At 51.1% G+C, this 19208-nt stretch overlaps 1 protein-coding gene across 3 annotated transcripts in view; it reads left to right on the top strand.

The window, feature by feature from the left end:
- Window positions 1-19208, top strand: part of RNF213 (ring finger protein 213) — a 3248263-nt gene that overhangs the window by 3144008 nt on the left and 85047 nt on the right. For all 3 annotated transcript variants that reach the window (XM_069655189.1, XM_069655190.1, XM_069655188.1), the window contains 2 exons: window positions 490-691; window positions 3839-3916. In XM_069655189.1, coding sequence (XP_069511290.1) covers window positions 490-691; window positions 3839-3916 — 280 coding nt within the window. The remainder of the gene's footprint in view (window positions 1-489; window positions 692-3838; window positions 3917-19208) is intronic.

Below are 19208 nucleotides of genomic sequence, written 5' to 3'. Positions count from 1 at the left end.
CCTTAGTTGTGGAAACAAATGTAACACTAACCACAGTTAATTAATGATGGTTATGTACAATGCCCCTTGGAAAACCTCACTTGCACAGGGTTATTATGAAAGTTGCCTTCAGTGGTATACGCTGAAGATTTGGGTAATGGGTTAGACATTCGTATAAGTCGACCTGATAAATATGTGACCCCATCGCACAAGCTTGCTAATAGCTACTTGAAATTTATACATTAATTAACCAGATGACAGATTTTTATTATTGAAGCATAAATGATTTAACAGCATTTAAACATCTGCTGTTGTGTATGCGGTTTAATTAATCACAGATTTTAAAATTTCTATTGTTAGCTATTCTTTGATTTACTTTTACAATTCAGAAATCTCTGCTCTATCCAAACTTGGGACTTGTGAAATTAAGGAGGGGTGAATATTTAGCTACACTTTTGTAGTTTTTAGATCGTGGTACATTCTGACCCCTTGTCTTTTTGCTGACAACAGGTATTCGGTCAGTCCCTCCGAAGTGTCCGAACTGCACGTCATCAGTTACGAGGTGGAGAAGGACCTCATCCCAATTATTCTTTCCAATTGCCAGTACAGCGTGGAGAGCGGAGGAGAGATACTGCAGGAGCTTGACCTGGAGAAAATCCAGCGCCAAGTGACCAGCCGGTTTCTGCAAGGGAAACCCATAATCGCTGTTAAGGTGAGCAAGCAGAGAAGAGCCGACCGGCCACATCCCGAAAAACATAACTTTCTACTCCGTATTCTTTGCGACTGGTTCTGTTAATACATCCTGAAAACAACGCAGTCTCTACAGCTGGAGTTTTCTTTGAGTTCCATCAATACATTTCCTGGGTGTTTTCTAATTCTGCATTTTGTCACAGATGGCACAAGAATCACTTAAGCTCTCTGAGCCGGTTCAAGGATTTAAATTGAAGTTTCTATGGGCCAAAGGGCTTTCCCTCTCTCTCTTGTTTTATAATGGGCCTCCTCCCTAGCCCAAATATCCTTAATCCTAAAGTTAGTGCTACTGAAGGTTGACCCCTCTACTGGCTTAAGAGCTGATTTGCACTAAAGATAGTAATCTAAAAGTAGGCTGACTAAAATCCTCCATGGTCTTCCTTCCTAACTGTATCTATCCAGTTGTTGTGTACTATCAGGATAGGGAATTGTGCCACGTTTTTGTATGTGATTCACACACTCTCCGCTCCCTTGTTTGTTTCTCACTCTACACTCCCTGTCCACTCCTCCCATCTTTTCTCTCTCGATCCATGTCTTTAACACTCCCTTGGTACATCTCAAATCTTTGATGTTACTGCTACTCTTCCCTCTACACCACTACTACTCACCCATGCTACTACTACTACAACTACTCCTCCCACACTTTTACTGCCCCTCCTCCCACACTACTGCTCAACCTTCCAAACTATGCCAGCACCCTTCTGCCACTCTTGACCATTCAATTCACATTTACGCCTTACACCAACTTCTACTCACTTGCCACACACAGTAACACAGCAATGCTCTTGTGCCCACTAAACCACTACCTCTCCATCGCTAAAACAATCACTTCCATACTCCTTAATTCCTTCCTTCCTCCTGCTGGTCTCTTGGTCTGCCTCCTTCTCCTCTGACCTCACCTGAATAATGCACCACTTCCTTTTTCCTTTCTTCCTCCATATGCCCATTCTTCTGCCATTGATCATCTTGCGGTGTCCAATGCTGCTGCTCTCTCCCCTCCCTGGAGTTGTTACAGAGCGTACAATGCAAAACGAGTGGGATAAGCCCCGCCACCTTTCTCTGCGAGGGGCTGACGCAAGATTGCAATGGCTTCTCTGGAAGTCTAATGTCCAAGTTGACACTGGAGAGCCTGCCTCCCGGCTCTCCTAAGGAATGCCCATCTCAAGGGAATGTTTGTGGCCTTTGGTTGACTCCTGTGTGGTCTAGCAGGATCCCTGCCACCTATTGTCGGTGTTGCTCGGGAGCAGAGCACGGTCTGTCTCAGCACGTGTGTGCATGTGCAGTGGTTAATTCCTGGATCTTTCTCACACCCGGGTAATGCCTCACGGCTGCCGTCTCTTTACTGGCCCCATAGTTCGCTGGAGGGTTGAGATTGATGAACATTTCCAGGTCTCTGATGGTTCCTTGGAGTTAGGTGGGGGACCGGGGGGGGGGGGGCTGGCTTGTCTGTCTCGTTTGCCACTCCTCTTGTTTGTAGGCTCTGGAAAAAACAGAAACATACCAGCAAACATTTGGCAAAGCGGCGTGGTGTGAAACAAGCTTGTACTGCTCACAAGCATTTTTGCACAAAAGAAAGGGACTGGAGTTGGTCCTCAACTATTGCCGCCTTCTTGAGTGTCGGAACTGGTTCTGGAATGCTTTGTGACAAGCCTCACACTCCTCCTCTTGACAAGGCCAGGATACTTGTCTTATCACACTGACAACTACGATTCGTTTTATTTTTAAAATAAAAGAGCATACCTTTGGTAGGACATTTTGAATGGATGAGGCCTTTTTTGAGCTAAAACACATTTTGTTTTGAAAACTTTCAGGGTGACAGTTTTTTGCTTTCATTGTCCTTCATGTTGGCAGAATAATGTCCTACCATAGGGTCCTCACGTGAATTCTCCCCTTTGAAAAAAGCTCACTGTTGGCAAAAATAGGTTCAGGACACTGGAAATCCAGCAAAAAAAGAGGGGACTGATGAATGTGTCTGAATACATATTTTTATGTTCTTGGATTACCCTTGTAATGTTGTCTATGTTTTAAGGCTTATCCTTTGATGTCCTTCTCGGTCTATTGTATTAACCTATCAAAATAGACTTGGATTTTGGTTTTGAAACTATGGTAGCCCTATATAGGTCTGACATGTCACCATTTTCCTGAGCCCCTGCTCCTGTATATTTGGTTGGCTTTTGTAGCAGTTTCAAGTGATGATACTCTGTATGCCAGGCTTGAAAGAAAAGAAAAGGTTGTATTTACTGCGGGAATTTGTAACATACATTTAAGAAGTAGACAACCTGTAAAGTCTTTGCTCCACTACCACCACTTGCTTGGAGAAAGCTGTCCATGTTAGCTATAATGTGCTCTATTGAAACTACCCTCTGATAAAATGAAAGAGAGGATATGGCATTTGAATGGAGCAGACACTGCACTACACATTGTCTACCAACATGGAGAACTATTTAATGCTGCAGATGAACATTCTTTCGTTGGCAAAATTAAAGAATTTGTATCTGCATGATTTGAACTTTGGAGGCATAGTTTAAATCAAGCAGTGACAAACCACGGCTGCCTGTTTCATTTTTGCGCTTCTCATTGTGTGTATGTGGGGAGCATGTAGAGAGGTGAATATTGATGACTAAACTCTCATGTGCAATATTGATAATGTCTTGCTGGGGCTGGGATGTTTTGGCATTGGTGATTGTGTGCCATTTGTTGTCTGACTGAGGCGTTTCTGGACCCTAACCAATGCTCTTGATTTTCAAAATGCCTACTGGGAGCATTGCTGAGGATTTCTCCAGACTCTCTGATAGGCAGTTTCTCTCGTCCCTGAACATTTGTGACAATTAATTTATTGGTTCATAGTATGTGCTGATTAGTTTCTGCTGGAGCCTTGGTGTGAACCATGATTTGCTGAAGTGATGACTTCCTGCATATCTTTGGATTTGATGCTGAGAGAGATCCCTGATGGCTTCTGGGCATGGATGGTGATTTCTTAATGGGTCCTGGGCAATTGTCCCCTGTCTGACCAAGGCCATACTGATACCCATGTCTGTTAATACGATTTTGCTAAAAGAAGGTAAAGACTTTGAAGGCAGTTTGACATTGAATTTCTCTCTCTTGCTAGGGTATCCCCACTCTGGTGTACCGTCAGGACCGCAACTATGAGAATACGTTTGCTGATATTAAGTCAAAACTGCATCAGGTGAGTAATTTTGCATGCAAGACTTCTGTTGATACTCTTTTGTATCTGTGGAGCAATCTGTGAGATAGCATCTTAGCACCACAAGGAAGCAGGAAAGGGAACACCAGATACATCTTTTGATTTTCATCTATACAACACAGAGGCAGAGGCGTAAAGCACAATGAAAGGAAATCTTAGTAAATAAATGTGGTGTGGGGGGCCCTGGATATTCCGCCACCAAGAGCATGTGCATTTGGCCAATATGTGGCCCCTCAGTAGCTTATGGGTGTACCCTAAAGGGTAGTGAAGCTAACCACACTCCCAGTCCTCCACTGTGATGGCCCCAAACAGCCACAACTCTGCTAACCCATCCCCCTTCCCGCAGCAGTCTTGTCCAGTTTTCATTACCTTAGGCTGGAGTACATTTGTAAAGAAACTGAAGACTTTGCTTTTTTGTGAAAGTAATCCATAACTGGCATGTGCTTGTACTAAAATGCTGCACCCAGGGGTTCAGGAAATGTGTTCACTATAAAAAATACTTCAGTTTGCTCACTGTAAGGTTCTCTAAAGTCACAGACTTAAACTCTTTAATTTCTGTGCCATTGCCCCACTCTTGTCCAAACCTTGCAGAGAGCGCTGATACTTAGTAATATTAGGCATAAAATACTCTAATAGAATGGGCTATAGCTTACTTTCCAATAATAGTACAAGGTGAGCAATGTCTGAGGCTTTTGTGATGGAGTCCCATTCAGAGGGTCAGTTGGGGAGGATCTATAGTCCCTGGTGGTTGAGGTAGTATATTGCAGAATGCCCAGGGTATCACCCGTCCTCTGCTACCTGTTGTACAAAGAGGCCACCATGCTGGCCCTGGCCTCAGTAGAGAGACATAGATAAGGGAACCATGACACCAGTATGTGGTACTTGGACTGCAGCAGCAAAGTAGGAATTAAACATTGGATCAACTACTGTCGCTCGCAAGTCGGCTTTTAAATTAGCTTCTGCTGAGCTCAAAGCGTGAAGCAAACCAGTGGCTAGCAAAACCACTCGCATCCCTGTTGAACACTTACTGCTAATAGCAGGAACGAGGGAGCACCACCTGTGCGTCATTGTGCAGAAGAGGTTTCACCACAGGAGGCGGAGGGAGCTGACCCCTGGCCCCTTTCAGGCACCATAACACTATCACCTGAATGGAGGGCAGCCCTTTTAAACCTTCGGACCCATGTTACTGATCAGTCAGGCAATTAAGATGCAGCATTGTTAGGAAAGATTTCTCTTTTAGCCAACTTTCCCTCCATATTGTATGGACTCCTAAACATTTTGTTTTTTACCCTGTCCTGACATTTTGTGAAGAAGTGAAGGCTTCAGCTTCACTTCTCTGGCCTTTTGCTCATTTGTTATGGGGGAACTAATAAGTCTTTCAGACTATTAGTACTGGTATTAGGCAGTTTTACTAAAGACCATCTGTGGTAGGACTTTAGAAGACTCTCCTTTTAGTTTACCTGGCTCCAGTTCTTAGATTTAGGCATGAACTAGCCAAAAGGTTTGGTTGCTATGGCTGAGCAGCCAGGTTTAGTCTAGGAGGGAGAAGGGCTGTACTAGAGTACAAAGACCTTTGAGCACACAAACCGTCAAGAAGAGACTTAAAATCTTGTGGTTATATAAATATAGTTTCTTATTAAACACACTAATCAATGTTAACTTCAGTTTTCAATTCAGGTAAGAAAGAGAAACTTCTATACATATATACGGTAAGACTTTTTCAGTTGTAACTCACTTCAATGGTAGGCCTTAACTTAGAATTGAGGCAAAGGAAAGAGTTTCTTCAGGTTAGCAAAAGCATTCATCAACCAACAATCATAAAATAGTGGTAAGTAAAATAACTTTGTACACCCTTGGAGGATAGTTGGAAGTAATTCAAGGTAAGTAAAGCACTTGGCAATCAATACTTGAATTCACTGGTATCAGATAAGAATGAATGAATCAAGATCAACACACGGAGCAGGTAGGACATGCAGTAAATTCACATAGGACTTATGCTTTAAAAGTCCATCCCTACCTAGTTAAGAGTGTCTCAGATTCAGGTTGGGGGGCAAAACAGGCAAGACACATTCTGTAGAATGTTAAGAGTTCCAGAAAACGACTTGTAGTAAGTAACAAACAAGTTACTTACCTGTAACTTTTGTTCGAGGGGATTGGGTCCTCCGACGTATTCCATATCAATGACAGGTAATGTCCACAGCTGTGCTGCTTCGGAACATTTTCGGCGTCGATGACGTTGATGCGCCGTCCCCGAGGACCTCCTCCGACGGCCGACATCACCCGATGTGATAAGTAGGACGCACGATGCCCGTAGCCTCAGTTCCGTTTTTTCCGCGAACGTGTTCGCTTCGTGAATCTCGGTACGCCTTGACTCTTTGGAGTTTGTTGTATTCTTCTCGGTTCTTTGAACCTGTTCGGTTTTTGTGAAAACCTGTTCGTGACGATGTCTACCGCGTCCGGGCTTCAAGAAATGCGGGGACTGTGGGTCCAAGATGTCGGTAACGGACTCGCACAACGCCTGCCTCTGGTGCCTCGGGGAGGCCCACGACACGGACGACTTTGGCAACTGCCAGTCGCTCACGGCCAAGGCCTTGCGGGAGCGCAAGAAGAAGTTGTCAGTAGGTAGGGTGTCTAAGCCCAGGAAGTCGAGATCTGCGGGGCTTTCGACAGATGATTCGAGAGGCGACTCTCCGCGTCATCGTCGGAGGTCCAGTGGGTCTCCTTCCAGGAGTCGGTCTCGCCACTCCTCTGCCTCTTCGAGGCATTCCCGGAAGCGCCGGCATCGGTCGCCTTCCCCGTCCTCTTCCAAGGACTCTGCCCGTCGGCGGGTCCCTTATCCCACCATGTAAGCGACACCGGAGGAATGGGCTTCCTTCAGGAAGAAGATGTTGGCGATTCTTGAATCGCAGGGCACCGGTCCGTCCGCGGTAACCGTTCTCGCCATGCCCGTTCCAGGGCCTAGTCCTCGACGCGCTCGAGACCGCGTGATCCTGTGCCGTCTTCGAGGGAGACGTCGACGCCTGTGGCGCCGAGGTCGTTGAGGACCTCTCTCGAGGCTCCACTTACGAGGGGGTCGTCGACGCTGTCGGTGCCTAGATCGTCGAAGGACACGCTCGGAGCCCTGGCTTCGAGGCCTGTGTCGACGCCGCCGGTGCTGGCGGCGCTGCGGCTGACGTCGACACCGATTCTCTCGATGACTACTCGTTCGGCGCCCTCAACGCCTTTTGAGGCAGTGGTGTCGGAGGGGCCCCGTGTCACGGGGGTAGCCCCTAGAAAGGCTCTGGCTAGGGTCAGGCATAGCTTTGGTCCCCAGGTGTCTTCCTCTCACTGCCTGGAGTACATTTCAGAGGGTGATGAGGGCTCTGATGAGGGCTTGGTTCCGGTTACGGTGCCTGATGAGCTTCTCTCGGGCCATAGCCAATTTGATGACCTGAGGCAGTCACTGCATGATGCCAGTGGACTGGACACCTCTCCGGAGGTGGAGTTTTGTAGGCCGGGGCCTGGCACTCATGCCGATTCTTCGTACCGGCGCCTTATGTCTCGGGTCACAGAGTACTTGGGATGGTCGGCTCCCCCAGGGGAGTTTGGTCAGGATGATCTCACGGACATCCTTGATCTTGGTCCCCCCACTGATCCGGTACTGCCATTTCATATGGCTCTGCAGAGAAGGGTGGCAGCAGCTTGGACTGCTCCGGAGAGTCTCCCGGCAATGGGCAAGTCTTTGTCGCGAAAATACCGTCCAGCCAGTAGCGACCCCTGCTACTTGTCCAGGCACCCCACTCCGGAGAGTTTGGTGGTGCAAGCGGCTACGGCCCCGGCAAAGCAGGCGTCATATCCTACCATCCCTCCGGATAGGGATTACAAACGTTTTGATGGCTGGGCAAAAAAAGTGTTTTCTTCAGGGGGTATGGCGCTTCAGGCGGCAAACTCCGTATGTGCCTTGTCTCGTTTCACACACACTCTGTGGAACTGTGTTGCATTAGCGGCTGAACATATTCCCGAAGGGGACGAACGGGATGGTTTCCTTGCTATGGTTCAGGATGGCAAGGATGCCATGTGTGAGGCCGTTCAATCAGGTTTGGACATGGCAGATTGTGTCAGTCGGTCCATGACGGCGAGCACCATAATACGCAGCTTTGCGTGGTTGCGGAAGTCGGGGTTCGCTCCTGATGTGCAGTCCCGGCTCCTCAACATGCCCTTTGACGGTGAACATCTTTTTGGCAGCAAGGCTGACGAGAGCCTTGAGAGGTTGCAGACCTCCAAAGCTGCAGCGAAGTCGTTGGGCGCTGCAGTTCGTCAACCTCTGCCTTTTCGTCCTAGGGGACAACAATAGAGGGGTGGTTCCTTTCGCTATTACTCGTCCTTCAGTAAAGCGAGAGGAGCTGTCAGGCAAAGAGGCCACCGTAAGAGTGCCAGAGGTGGAAAATAGGGTAATCGAGGTGCCAAGGCCGCTCGGGCAGTAGCCTCTTTGCCCTCAGGCAACACCGCAGCCGCTACCACTCAGTCATGAGGCCAGGTCCCATGGTTCGCCGGTTGGGGGAAGGCTGGCGCAGCATCTTGTAGAGTGGCGTGTCATTACTTCAGATGTGTCGGTTCTGGAGATCATAACCCACGGCTACTGTCTTCCCTTTCGGCAGAGGCCTTGCGACAATCCACCTGGAAACCTCTATTTGAAGACTCTGGGTCTGCTCCTTGCGCAGGAAATTCAAGCCCTGCTGGAGAAAGGCGCCATAGAACTGGTGCCTGTAGCGGAGAGGAACAAGGGATGGTATTCCCCTTATTTTTTTGATTTCGAATAAAGACGGGGGATTGAGACCCATCGTGGACTTGCGCGGTTTGAACAAACTCCTCAGGAAGGACAAGTTCAAGATGGGTTACTCTCTCTCAAGTCCTCCAGGCCCTTCAACTTCAGGACTGATTGGAGTCTCTCGACCTCAAGGACGCTTACTTCCATGTGCCGATCCATCCCAAGCACAAGAAGTACCTGAGGTTCGCGGTTGGCGACTCACACTTTCAGTTTCGGGTCCTGCCGTTCGGATTGACCTCCGCCCCGAGGGTTTTCACCAAGCTTATGGTGGTGGTGGCAGCGCATCTCAGGAAAGGGGGAATTCACATCTACCCGTACCTGGACGATTGGTTGATCAGGGGGAGCTCTCCCGAGCAAGTCCTGGATCATGTGTTCGTCACCTGCCACTCCCTTCACAGGCTGGGCTTCTCCCTCAATTTAAAGAAGTCCCATTTGAAGCCAACACAGCGGCTTCAGTACATCGGAGCAGTGCTCAACACATCCCTGGGGCTGTGTTTTCCTCCCCAGGTGAGGGCTCATCACATTCAGCAGATGGTGCACAAGTTTCAACTTGCCCAGACTCTCCAAGCGTCCGAGTTCTTGAGACTGCTCGGCCTCATGGCATCCTGCATTCTTCTGGTGCCAGAGGCCAGGTTGCGGATGAGATCTTTGCAATGGGCACTCAAGTTCCAGTGGTCTCAGTCCTCCGGCAGGATGTCGGACCCTGTTCAGGTGCCGCCCTCGGTCGCCCAGGACCTTCTGTGGTGGGCCGTCGAAGGCAATCTGATGAAGGGGGCCCCATTTTGGCTGCTCTGGCCGGAGGTGACGGACGCATCCCTCACGGGATGGGGAGCTCATGCCAACGAGTTGACAGTCAGCGGTCGTTGGTCTCCGTCGGAGTCCAGACTCCATATCAATCTGTTGGAGCTGAGGGCCGTCAGGCTAGCCCTGAAGGCTTTTCTGCCGACTGTGCGAGGAAAGAGTGTCCTGATTCTAACGGACAACACGGTGGCCATGCACTACCTCAACAAAAAGGGGGGGCAGGGTCACTTCCTCTGTGCAGGGAGGCGATGCAGCTCAAGTTCTGGGCCATCCAGCAGGAAGTTTCGATCTCGGCTGTTCATCTGGCCGGAGACGACAACGAGACGGCGGACGCTCTGAGCAGGCAGAGCACGATCTCTCAAGAGTCGGAGATGGCTCAGGAGATTCTCCTGGAGATCTTCGCCCTTTGGGGGACCCCTCAAGTGGATCTGTTCGCCTCCAGTGTCAACCGGAAGTGCAAAAGGTTCTGCTCGCGGGAATTTCCTCTAAAAGGAGCCTTAGGAGACGCGTTCGTGGTGGGGTGGTCATTCCCACTGCTGTACGCGTTTCCTCCAGTCCCTGTCATCCCGCAAGTACTGCGGAGGTTATGGAGGTTCGGTTCCCGGATGATCCTCATTGCTCCGGCGTGGGCCCGGAGGACGTGGTACCCGGACCTTCTCGACTTGTCCATCTGCCCTCCACGTCGTCTTCCCTACTGAGACGATCTGCTCTCACGGGAGGAGGGGTCAGGTTCTCCATCCAGAGGTCAGATCCCTCAAGCTTCAGGCTTGGCTTCTGAAAGGTTGAGGTATAAGGATTGGGACCTCCCTGAAGACGTGATGGAGGTGTTGCTCTCAGCCAGGCAGCCGGCAACAAAGTCTCTGTACCGTTGCCGTTTGCGGAAGTTCTGCGACTGGTGCAGAGTTAAGAATGTGGATATTTTTGAGTGTGACATTCCCATGGTTCTGTCTTTTTTGTTTTTCTTGGCCCACAGGGGCTTGCAAGTGGGGACCATTAAAGGTTACCTGGCGGCGCTGTCCATATTTAAGCGCTCGTCTGAAGAATGTTCCTATTTTAAGATTCCTTTAATTTCTCAGTTTTTGAAAGGGCTCACTAATGTGTTCCCTCCGTCACCTTTTCTGGTGCCAGGTTGGGATTTGAACCTTGTTCTTAAGTTTCTTATGGGTGCTCCGTTTGAGCCTTTGCATTCTTGCCCTTTGAGACTGTTAACTCTGAAAACTGTGTTTTTGGTTGCGGTTACTTCCGCTCGCAGAGTGAGTGAGATACAGGCACTTTCAGTTAAGCCACCCTTCACTGTGTTTCATAAAGACGGGATTGTCCTTAGAGTTCGTCCTAAGGTGGTTTCGGAATTTCATTTGAGCCAGAAGGTTGTTCTTCCGGCATTCTATCCTCCTCCACATCCTGGTAAGGAAGAGGAGAGGCTCCATAGGCTTGATCCTAGGAGAGCATTGAGCTTTTATATTTCGCGCATGTCCCAGGTCAGAGTGGACGATCAACTTTTCATTGGTTACGCTGGAAAGCGTTTGGGACAAGCTGTGACGAAACAGACTTTGTTTCGGATTATTTTAGCTATCTCCGAGTGTTACCGCTTGGCGGGTAAGGACCCTCCGGCTGGCTTGCAGGCCCATTCTACCAGGGGAGTGGCTGCGTTCTACTGCCCTGCAGAGGGGTGTTCCTATTCGTCACATATGTGATGCAGCCACCTGGGCTTCGGTACATACTTTTGTACGTCACTACTCCCTCGATTCCATCCGAGGGCAGGATCTGGCCTTTGGCAAGGCAGTCCTTTATTCCGCAATTTGATTGGGCATGCTAAATTTGTGTTCTAAATTCTTTTGCCACCTCCTTGCTTGGGAGTCTGTCATAGATATGGAATACGTCGGAGGACCCAATCCCCTCGAAGAACAAGTTACTCTCTTACCTGGTAACGTTCTTTCGATGGGATGGTCCGACGACGTATTCCATATCGCTCCCTCCCTATCTTCCCCGCTGCAGAATTTCTTATGGGATTGTAGCTTGCTACGGGCGGCGTGTGTCCTACTTATCACATCGGGTGATGTCGGCCATCGAAGGAGGTCATCGGGGACGGTGCATCGACGTCATCGACGCAGGACGCAGACGCCAAATATTTTCCGAAGCAGCACAGCTGTGGACATTATCTGTCATAGATATGGAATACGTCGTCGGACCATCCTATCGAAAGAACGTTACCAGGCAAGAGAGTAACTTGTTCTTCTCCAGCATAGGTCTGGCTTGGATTCACATGCTCATGAATATTCCCAGTCGTCAGGCTGCGAATCCTCGGTTAAGAAAAAATCAGTTTCAGTTTCATTTCTGAACTGTCTTTCTCCGAACAACCAATCACTGGGTTCTGGGTCATACTGCCCCCAGCCAATGACTGCCCTCTACCTAAACCCCTCCTCTGGCAGCCATCTTCAGATTTGGTAGCAAGTAAAGTGGCAGTAGGACCACGAGAAGAGCTGCAGAGGGGTAGGCGGGAGGGTTCGTATGTGAATCCATGCCAGACCCATGCTGGAGAACAACAGTTACAGGTAAGTAACTTGTTCCTTCTCCAGCATGGGGTCTGGCATGGATTCACATGCTCATGAGTAAAGAATACATAGCAGTACACACATGCACAACCACAGGAGGTGGCAAAGCTCAACACTAACCATCTCTTACCTCCTCACCAGGCCCGAACAGGTTGCGCAGCACTACTTGGCCGACTCTGGACTCCTCCCTAGAATCCCTGTCGACGCAGTAGAATCTTGTGAAGGTGTGCATCGACCTCCATGTAGCAGCCCTGCAGATGCCCAGCAGGGGCACACCAGAAAGGAATGCCGTAGTTGCAGCGATCGCTCTGGTCGAATGGGCTCTTGGACGGCCAGGCAACGGTCGGTTTGTCAACGAGTGACAATGGGTGATGCAGCCGGAGAGCCACCTGGAAATGAGAGGGCCTTCCCAAGGTTCACAGTGCCAAAGTTCACAGAAAGTTGCGACGTCCTCCGGAAACTCTTTGTGCAGTCCACATAGAACTTAGGTGCTCTAGCTACATCCAGCGAGTGCAAAGTAATTTCAGCCGGTGACAAAGACGTTGGGAAGAATACAGGTAACACCAAAGGCTCGTTTAGATGAAAATCCAATGGCACCTTGGACATGAAGGAGGGGTGCGTCCGCAGCACCACCCTAGTCTTGTCGAATGTCTTATAAGGTGGTTTACAAGAGAGGGCCTGGTGATGGCCACAAGAAACGCTGTTTTCCACGACAAAAACGTCAGTGGCGCCGAATGCATAGGCTCCAACGGGGGACCTATGAGCCTAGTAAGCACCACATTAAGCTCCCACGCCGGGCTGTAGTCTTCACCGGTGGGAACGAGCTAAATAGTCCTTTGACAAACTCCTTGACCAAACGATGCAACCTTGACCAAACGATGCAACCATAAGGATGATCGTCCAGGAGATCTGGTGTAGCGGGTGATAGCCGCCAGATGAACTTTAATGAACTTTGATGGAGGCATGGGCCAGTCTTGGCTTGGCCAGCAACAGCAAATACGGCAGCACCTGTGGAGCCATGACCCGTAGAGGATTGATCTTCTGTGCACAGCGCCAAACTGCAAACCTCTTCCATTTATTTCTGTAACATTTTAGTGTAGACGAAGCCCTGGCCTTGGTAAGCACCTCCTTGCAGTCTGCTGGGAGGACATATCCACTGAACTCTAACGCTGCAGGAGCCAGGCCTTCAGGTTTAGCGATCCAAAATTGCACCTTCTTACCTGGCAGGAAGATATGCGACCACTGGAAGCTTGACTGGAGGGGATGATGACATGCTGGAAAGGTCCAGATACCATATCTGTCTCGGCCACTGGTGCGACGAGGATCATCGTGCACCAGGACCGTCTGAATTGATTGATGAGTCGAAGAAGCAACGGCAACGGAGGGAACGCATAAAGAAACAGGCCGTCCCAGGGGAATGAGAATGCGTCCCCCATACTTCCCAGCTGGGGAAACCTGCTGGTGAACCTCCGGCACTAGGTGTTCATCGCCGTCGCAAACAGTTCAATCTGGGGATTACCCCATCGTCAGAACAGGAGATCCACTTGGTCCTGCCGTAGCTCCCAATTGTGGCAAGAGCGCAGGTCCCTGCTGAGAGAGTCGGTAACAGTGTTCTTCACTCCTGCCAGATGAAACAGGATGAGGAACATCCCCAGTGCCATAGGTCCTGCGCCTCTCTGTTTCCTGATGTAGAACATTGTGGTGTTGTCCGTTAACATCCGTACCACCTTGCCCTTGAGAGACAGAAGGAAGGACTTGAGGGCCCAAGACACTGCTCGCAGCTCCAAAACATTGATGTGTAACGTCTTCTCCTCTGGTAGCCACAGGCTTCTTGCATGGAGACTTCCGGTGCGCTCCCCCTCCTTCCAGGGAGGCGTCGTCGTGACCATCTCCTGATGAGGTGGGGTCTGGAAATCCTCACCTGCAGACAGATGTGCGCGCACTCTCCACCACTCTAGTTGAAAGTGATCTTGTCCTCGAAGCTTCCCGACACTTGAATCCAACAGGTGTTGAGGAACTCTTGCAGTGGACGCATCCATAGCCTGCACAGCCGAATGAGGTATATGCATGATAACATCATGCCAAGCAGGGACTTGATGGACCTCACCCTTGAGATCTTCAGGGCCAACAGCCGCTGTACCTTGCCCAGGGTGGCCGCTATCCGTTCCTCCGACGGAGACGCCAGGCACGACACTGTGTTGAGCAGGGCTCCCAGAAACAGCGGTCCTGCGATGGAATCAAGCAGGACTTTGCATAGTTTATCGAGAACCCCAGATCCGTCAGGAGTTTGACTGTCTTCATTGTGTGATCGATGGCAATGTCCTTGGATCTCGCCCGGAGGAGCCAGTCGTCCAGGTAAGGGTACACGTGGATCCCTTGTAGATGCAGCCACGCCGGTGCCAGGCACTTGGTAAAATCCCTTGCAGCCGACTACAATCTGAAGTGAAGGGAAGGGAAGGGAAGGGAATGGCCTTGAACTGGTAATGTTGTCCTTGTAATGCAAAGCGCAGAAACTTACGGTGGCCCTTGTGTATGGGGATGTGAAAATAGGCATCTTCCAAGTCCAGCGATGATAGGAAATCCATCTCTTCCAGCTCTCCTACTATGTGCTGAAGGGACACCATCCAGAACTTTTGAGACCTGATGTACTTGTTTAGACGTTGCAGTTCCAGGATAGGTCTCCAGCCGCCACTCTTCTTGTTGAGGAGGAAGTACCGAGAGTACACTCCGGAGCCTCTTCGGGACGAGCTCTATCGCACCCTTTCTTAGCATGGCCCGCACCTCCAACAGAAGTTGAGGGACGTGGTTTTCCTGCCTGGCCACTGGTGGTATACGCAGCACTTCAGCTGGAACTCTAACGTGTGTCTGTGGGCGAGAGCGTCCAGCACCCAACGGTCGGTGGAGATGGTCTTCCACACGCTGACGAAGTTCGCCAGCCGGCCTCTCACCCGGGTGCATGAATGGTGGCCCGATGTCACTGCCGGTTCAATCCTGCTTCGTCGTCGAAGCGCCACCTTGGGGGCCTTGGCGACGACGGCGACCTCCCCCAGACTTGGAGCAGCCTCTGTAGGCCTGCTGGCCCGACGAATGGGAAGGTTGGTGGTAAGATAAGGTACCTCCACCGAATCCTTTGGAAGAACCTTGGGACTTGCCGCCGGAAGTCCGGAAGGACAGCCGTCGCTGTTAAAGCGTGCCGAAGGCACACGCTGTCTGTGCCCGCGTTGATGGCCTGAAGGGACTTGTCCACAGTCTTCCCAAACAAATCGTCCCTGTCGAAGGGCATGGCGAGAATTCGTGGCCCGCAACCAACCCTGACGACGAAGGCTAATGCTGTTGCCCATTTGGCGGAACCCAGTGTCCGGGAAGTCCGTGGCCACAGTAATGACATGGTCCGATGCCACCTCGCCTTCTCGGAGAATCTCCAACGCTGCCACCCTCTTGTCGTCGAGGAGAACATCCAGGCAGGGGCGATCTTAAACCAAACCTCCCTGTCATAACGAGCCACGATGGCGACAGCGTTGGCAGCTTTGATGGTCGTCGCCACCGAGATGATGACTCGCCATCCCATAGCATCCAACTTCTTCGCCTCACTGTCCGGGGGAGAGGAGCTCGTCGATGTGGATGAACCCGAAGATTTCTTCTTGGCTGCCGCCGACACCAGAGAGTCCGGGGACGGTTGGGACCTTAAACACTTGGGCGCAGAGTCCGGCACCCTGTATTCCTTTCGTAATGGTCCCTCTTCGCCGGGGCTAAGGAAGGGGTCTTAATGAGGGCCAGGCCCTCGTCCCAAATGTCGTCCAACAGCGGAACTGAGAGCACGGTTTTCCTCTTGGCCTCGCAGCGTTGGTACAGGAAGCATACCAACTTCTTCTCTTCAGGGACCAGTTGGAACAGCTCCGAGGCCCTGGAAATCATGGCGTGAAAAGAGCCTATCTCGCTGGGCGGTGAGGCTCTGGCCGGTGGCGATGGGAGGTCCCCCAACCCGCCATTGTCGTCAGTGCCGGCATTGCTGTGTCCAGGTCCGTATCAGCCCTCGGAGGGGGAGGTGGAGGGGGAAGGGGAGATGATGGGTGGAAAGGAGGGGAGGGGAGGGTGAGCTCTCCTCTTCTTGGGTGGAGGCTCCCCCGAAGGCCCTGTCACCGCCGGCGCAAGGGGCATCCTCATCCAGATTTCCGAGCACAAGGTGTGTAGTGCCGTGAGGATGTCCACCGAGATGTCCGCTGGATGTTGCAGTTGTGGAGGTGGTCGTTGAGGTGGCGGCGATGGAGGGGGCGATGGCTTTCGCGGTAAGGGCTGGCCCAAGTACACGCCCTGCTGCTCCTCGTCAGTCTTGTCGTCCCCCTCATCGTGATCCTTCCCGTCGGGTCTGGTCTCGACTGACTGTTCCTCCTGGATGGTCCGTAGATTGCTGAGCTCCTTCTCAGACCAGATATCTGAGCCCTGCAGGGCTACTGTTTCCCCCCCCCCCCCCTTTCCTGCGACCAGGGCTGACGGTTTCGGTGAAATGGTAGGCATCACCTTCTCCGGCGTCTTGTTGATGGGCTTGAAAGAGGACTCCCTCCTAACCGGCAGTGGTACTCTAGCCTTCGGGGTTGTACCCTGCAGATCCGTCACCGTTGCCTTTGCCAGGGACGCCGCCACTACCTTGGACGTTTGGGCCTTTGCCGGATTGTGGCCCTTCCCGGCCTTGGACGAGCATGAGGCCTTCACCTTAGCGGGAGGGTCTGAGCCCCGCTCCCCTTTGGCCTTCTCCTTATGGCCTGTCTGGGACTTCTCTGCCCGGATGGTCCGACTTGCTCTTCTTTGAAGATTCTGAGTGTTGACTCATGGTCGAAGGTGCCGGTGACGCAGCACTCACCCTGGCCGCCGGGGAGCCCGTTGCAAAGGCGCTCCCCAGGGGCATTGGACTCGCGGTACTTAGCCTTATGTTGGGCCCCCATGGGATGAGCGCCCTCAAAGGTCTTAGAAGACCGCTCAGCTTTCTTCTTATGGCTCGGCGAGGCGTGCTGCCGGGACTCGCCCAAAGCAGGGGCCTTGGCCTGCAGCCACTCGTTAAGCCGCCTGCACTGGTCGTTGATCGTGCGGGGCACCATCTCCTGACAGAACGCACAGTCATCCTCCATGTGTGTCTTGTCCGAGTGTAGGCAGTAGAGGCACAGGGGGTGCCCGTCGTCCAAATAGGTGTTCCGCAAGCCGCAACCTGGGAAAATCTTTAACAGGGGCGCCAAGTCCTTCTTCTCCTCCGCCATGTCCACGCGTGGTTTAGGCCGTGAAGAAGCTTCTGGAAACCTCCAGGAAATAAACTCGACAAAATATGCCCTGGGCAGCATTGAAGAAATCTGAAAACGGGTCACCGTTATCCGGATAGAAGATTGATGCAGTTTGAGGCTCAATTGACCGAAAAGTCAGAGTGAAAAATTGTAAAACGCAGTAAAAAGCCAGAGAGCTAATCACGAGGACTCCCACCACTTGTACGTGCGGTAACAATCCAAAGATGGCTGCAAGAGGAGGGGTTTAGGTAGAGGGCGGTCATTGGATGGGGGCAGTATGACCCAAAGACCAGTGATTGGTTGTTAGGAGAAAGACAGTTCAGAAATGAAACTGATGTTTTCTTTACCGAGGATTCGGCTGGGAATCCTCTGTAAAAAGACTAATCTGTTTGGCTTTACTCTGAAAACTGAATTTCTCCTCTAAACCAATCGCTGTCCTTTGGGCCATAATGCCCCCCTCCAATGACAGTCTCCCTAATCTCCACCACTGATGGCCATCTTCAGATATTTAGTGCATGTTTCAGTGTTCGGAGTCTCTCTTCTTGCTTTTTGAGCCTTTTGATAATTTGAGTTTTTTTGATAGAAATGTAGTGTTTTCTAACCGATTTTGTTCCATAGTTTGACCTTAGGTCGACTACCAGCAGTGGGGATCCATTGGCGGGGAAGATTAACTTTCATTGCAGATCTTCTCTTCGAAGTTTGGGGAGCTCAGGCTTGGGCCTACTTCGCGCCTTCCATCATGACTGAGGATAAGAGGAGCCTCTTCGAGATATGCGCAAAATGTAGACTGAGAAATGTGTATGCCGAAGATCGGCATCACAAATATTTGTATTGCCAGCATCCAGATTACGATGAGGAAGGATGTGAGGTTTGCCCTGGGTTTTTGAAGGAGACAAAAAAGGAACCATACAGCAGGTTGACAGCGTGGCTCAAGTTGGGAAAGGCCTCTGACGCTGCCTCTGAGCACGGTCATGCCTCATCCAGGACCGGCCGGACCCATGAGGAAACTCCCTCAGAGAAGAAGTCGAGGTCCTTTGAGGACGCCACGTCCAAAAGAAGGCCAAGCTCCAGCCTATGGATCCCAATGGGTTTGAGCGGGTCCCAGTTCGGGAAGAACACATTCACTGTCGCCGTCTACAATCACAGCGAGCCTGCCAAGAGGAAGTCCTTAACCCCTATGTAAGCTTTGCAGGCTTGTCTGAAGACGGTAAACAAAGGAGAAGTCCTTGGGTGGCTCCTGCCGTCTCCCTTCGACAACACCATTGCAGCCAAGACAAGGGCTTTGTCGACGACCTTGTCAACGGTCACAATTCCGTCAACAAAACCTTTGACATCCGCCTCGTCGTCGACCCAGTCAACCACTCAGTCGACGACCATCACAACTTTGTCAAAAGGGGGCTTACTAACAAAGGTGCTCTTCTAGGATCACAACTGCTGTGACCCCGTGAATGTCTTTGCCACCATGGTGTACGACTGCTGTGCCAACTCCACCAACGGCATCCGCTGGTACCCTGGTGATGGGGGTGGTCCCTATCGTCACCCCACTCTCAAAGGAGAAGGATAGGGAGCAGCTTAGGCCTGCAGAACCCCCGTCGAGACAGGGGGCCCGACGCCAAAAGCGGCATCAAGTGAGCCGGTGCACCTCTACACGTGCTTTAACGACAACTTGCCCTCGGACTGCTACCTGGACCACAGGGGGGCCATGACACCGTGTCCATAAAGGGATCTCCACAAATGAACCCAGATCATCATCTAGCCCAAGGCGGTGCTTCGGCTCAAAGCGGTTGCTGACTATTCCTCTTGCTCCTCACCCGGCTCCCAGGGACATGTTGTTGGACATCCTT

Source organism: Ambystoma mexicanum, chromosome 3q (genome assembly GCF_040938575.1).
Source record: "Ambystoma mexicanum isolate Mex_15411 chromosome 3q, UKY_AmexF1_1, whole genome shotgun sequence".
NCBI lineage: Eukaryota > Metazoa > Chordata > Amphibia > Caudata > Ambystomatidae > Ambystoma > Ambystoma mexicanum.
The sequence above is the reverse complement of the archived record's forward strand: the minus strand, read 5'-3'. Positions and strand labels throughout refer to the sequence as shown.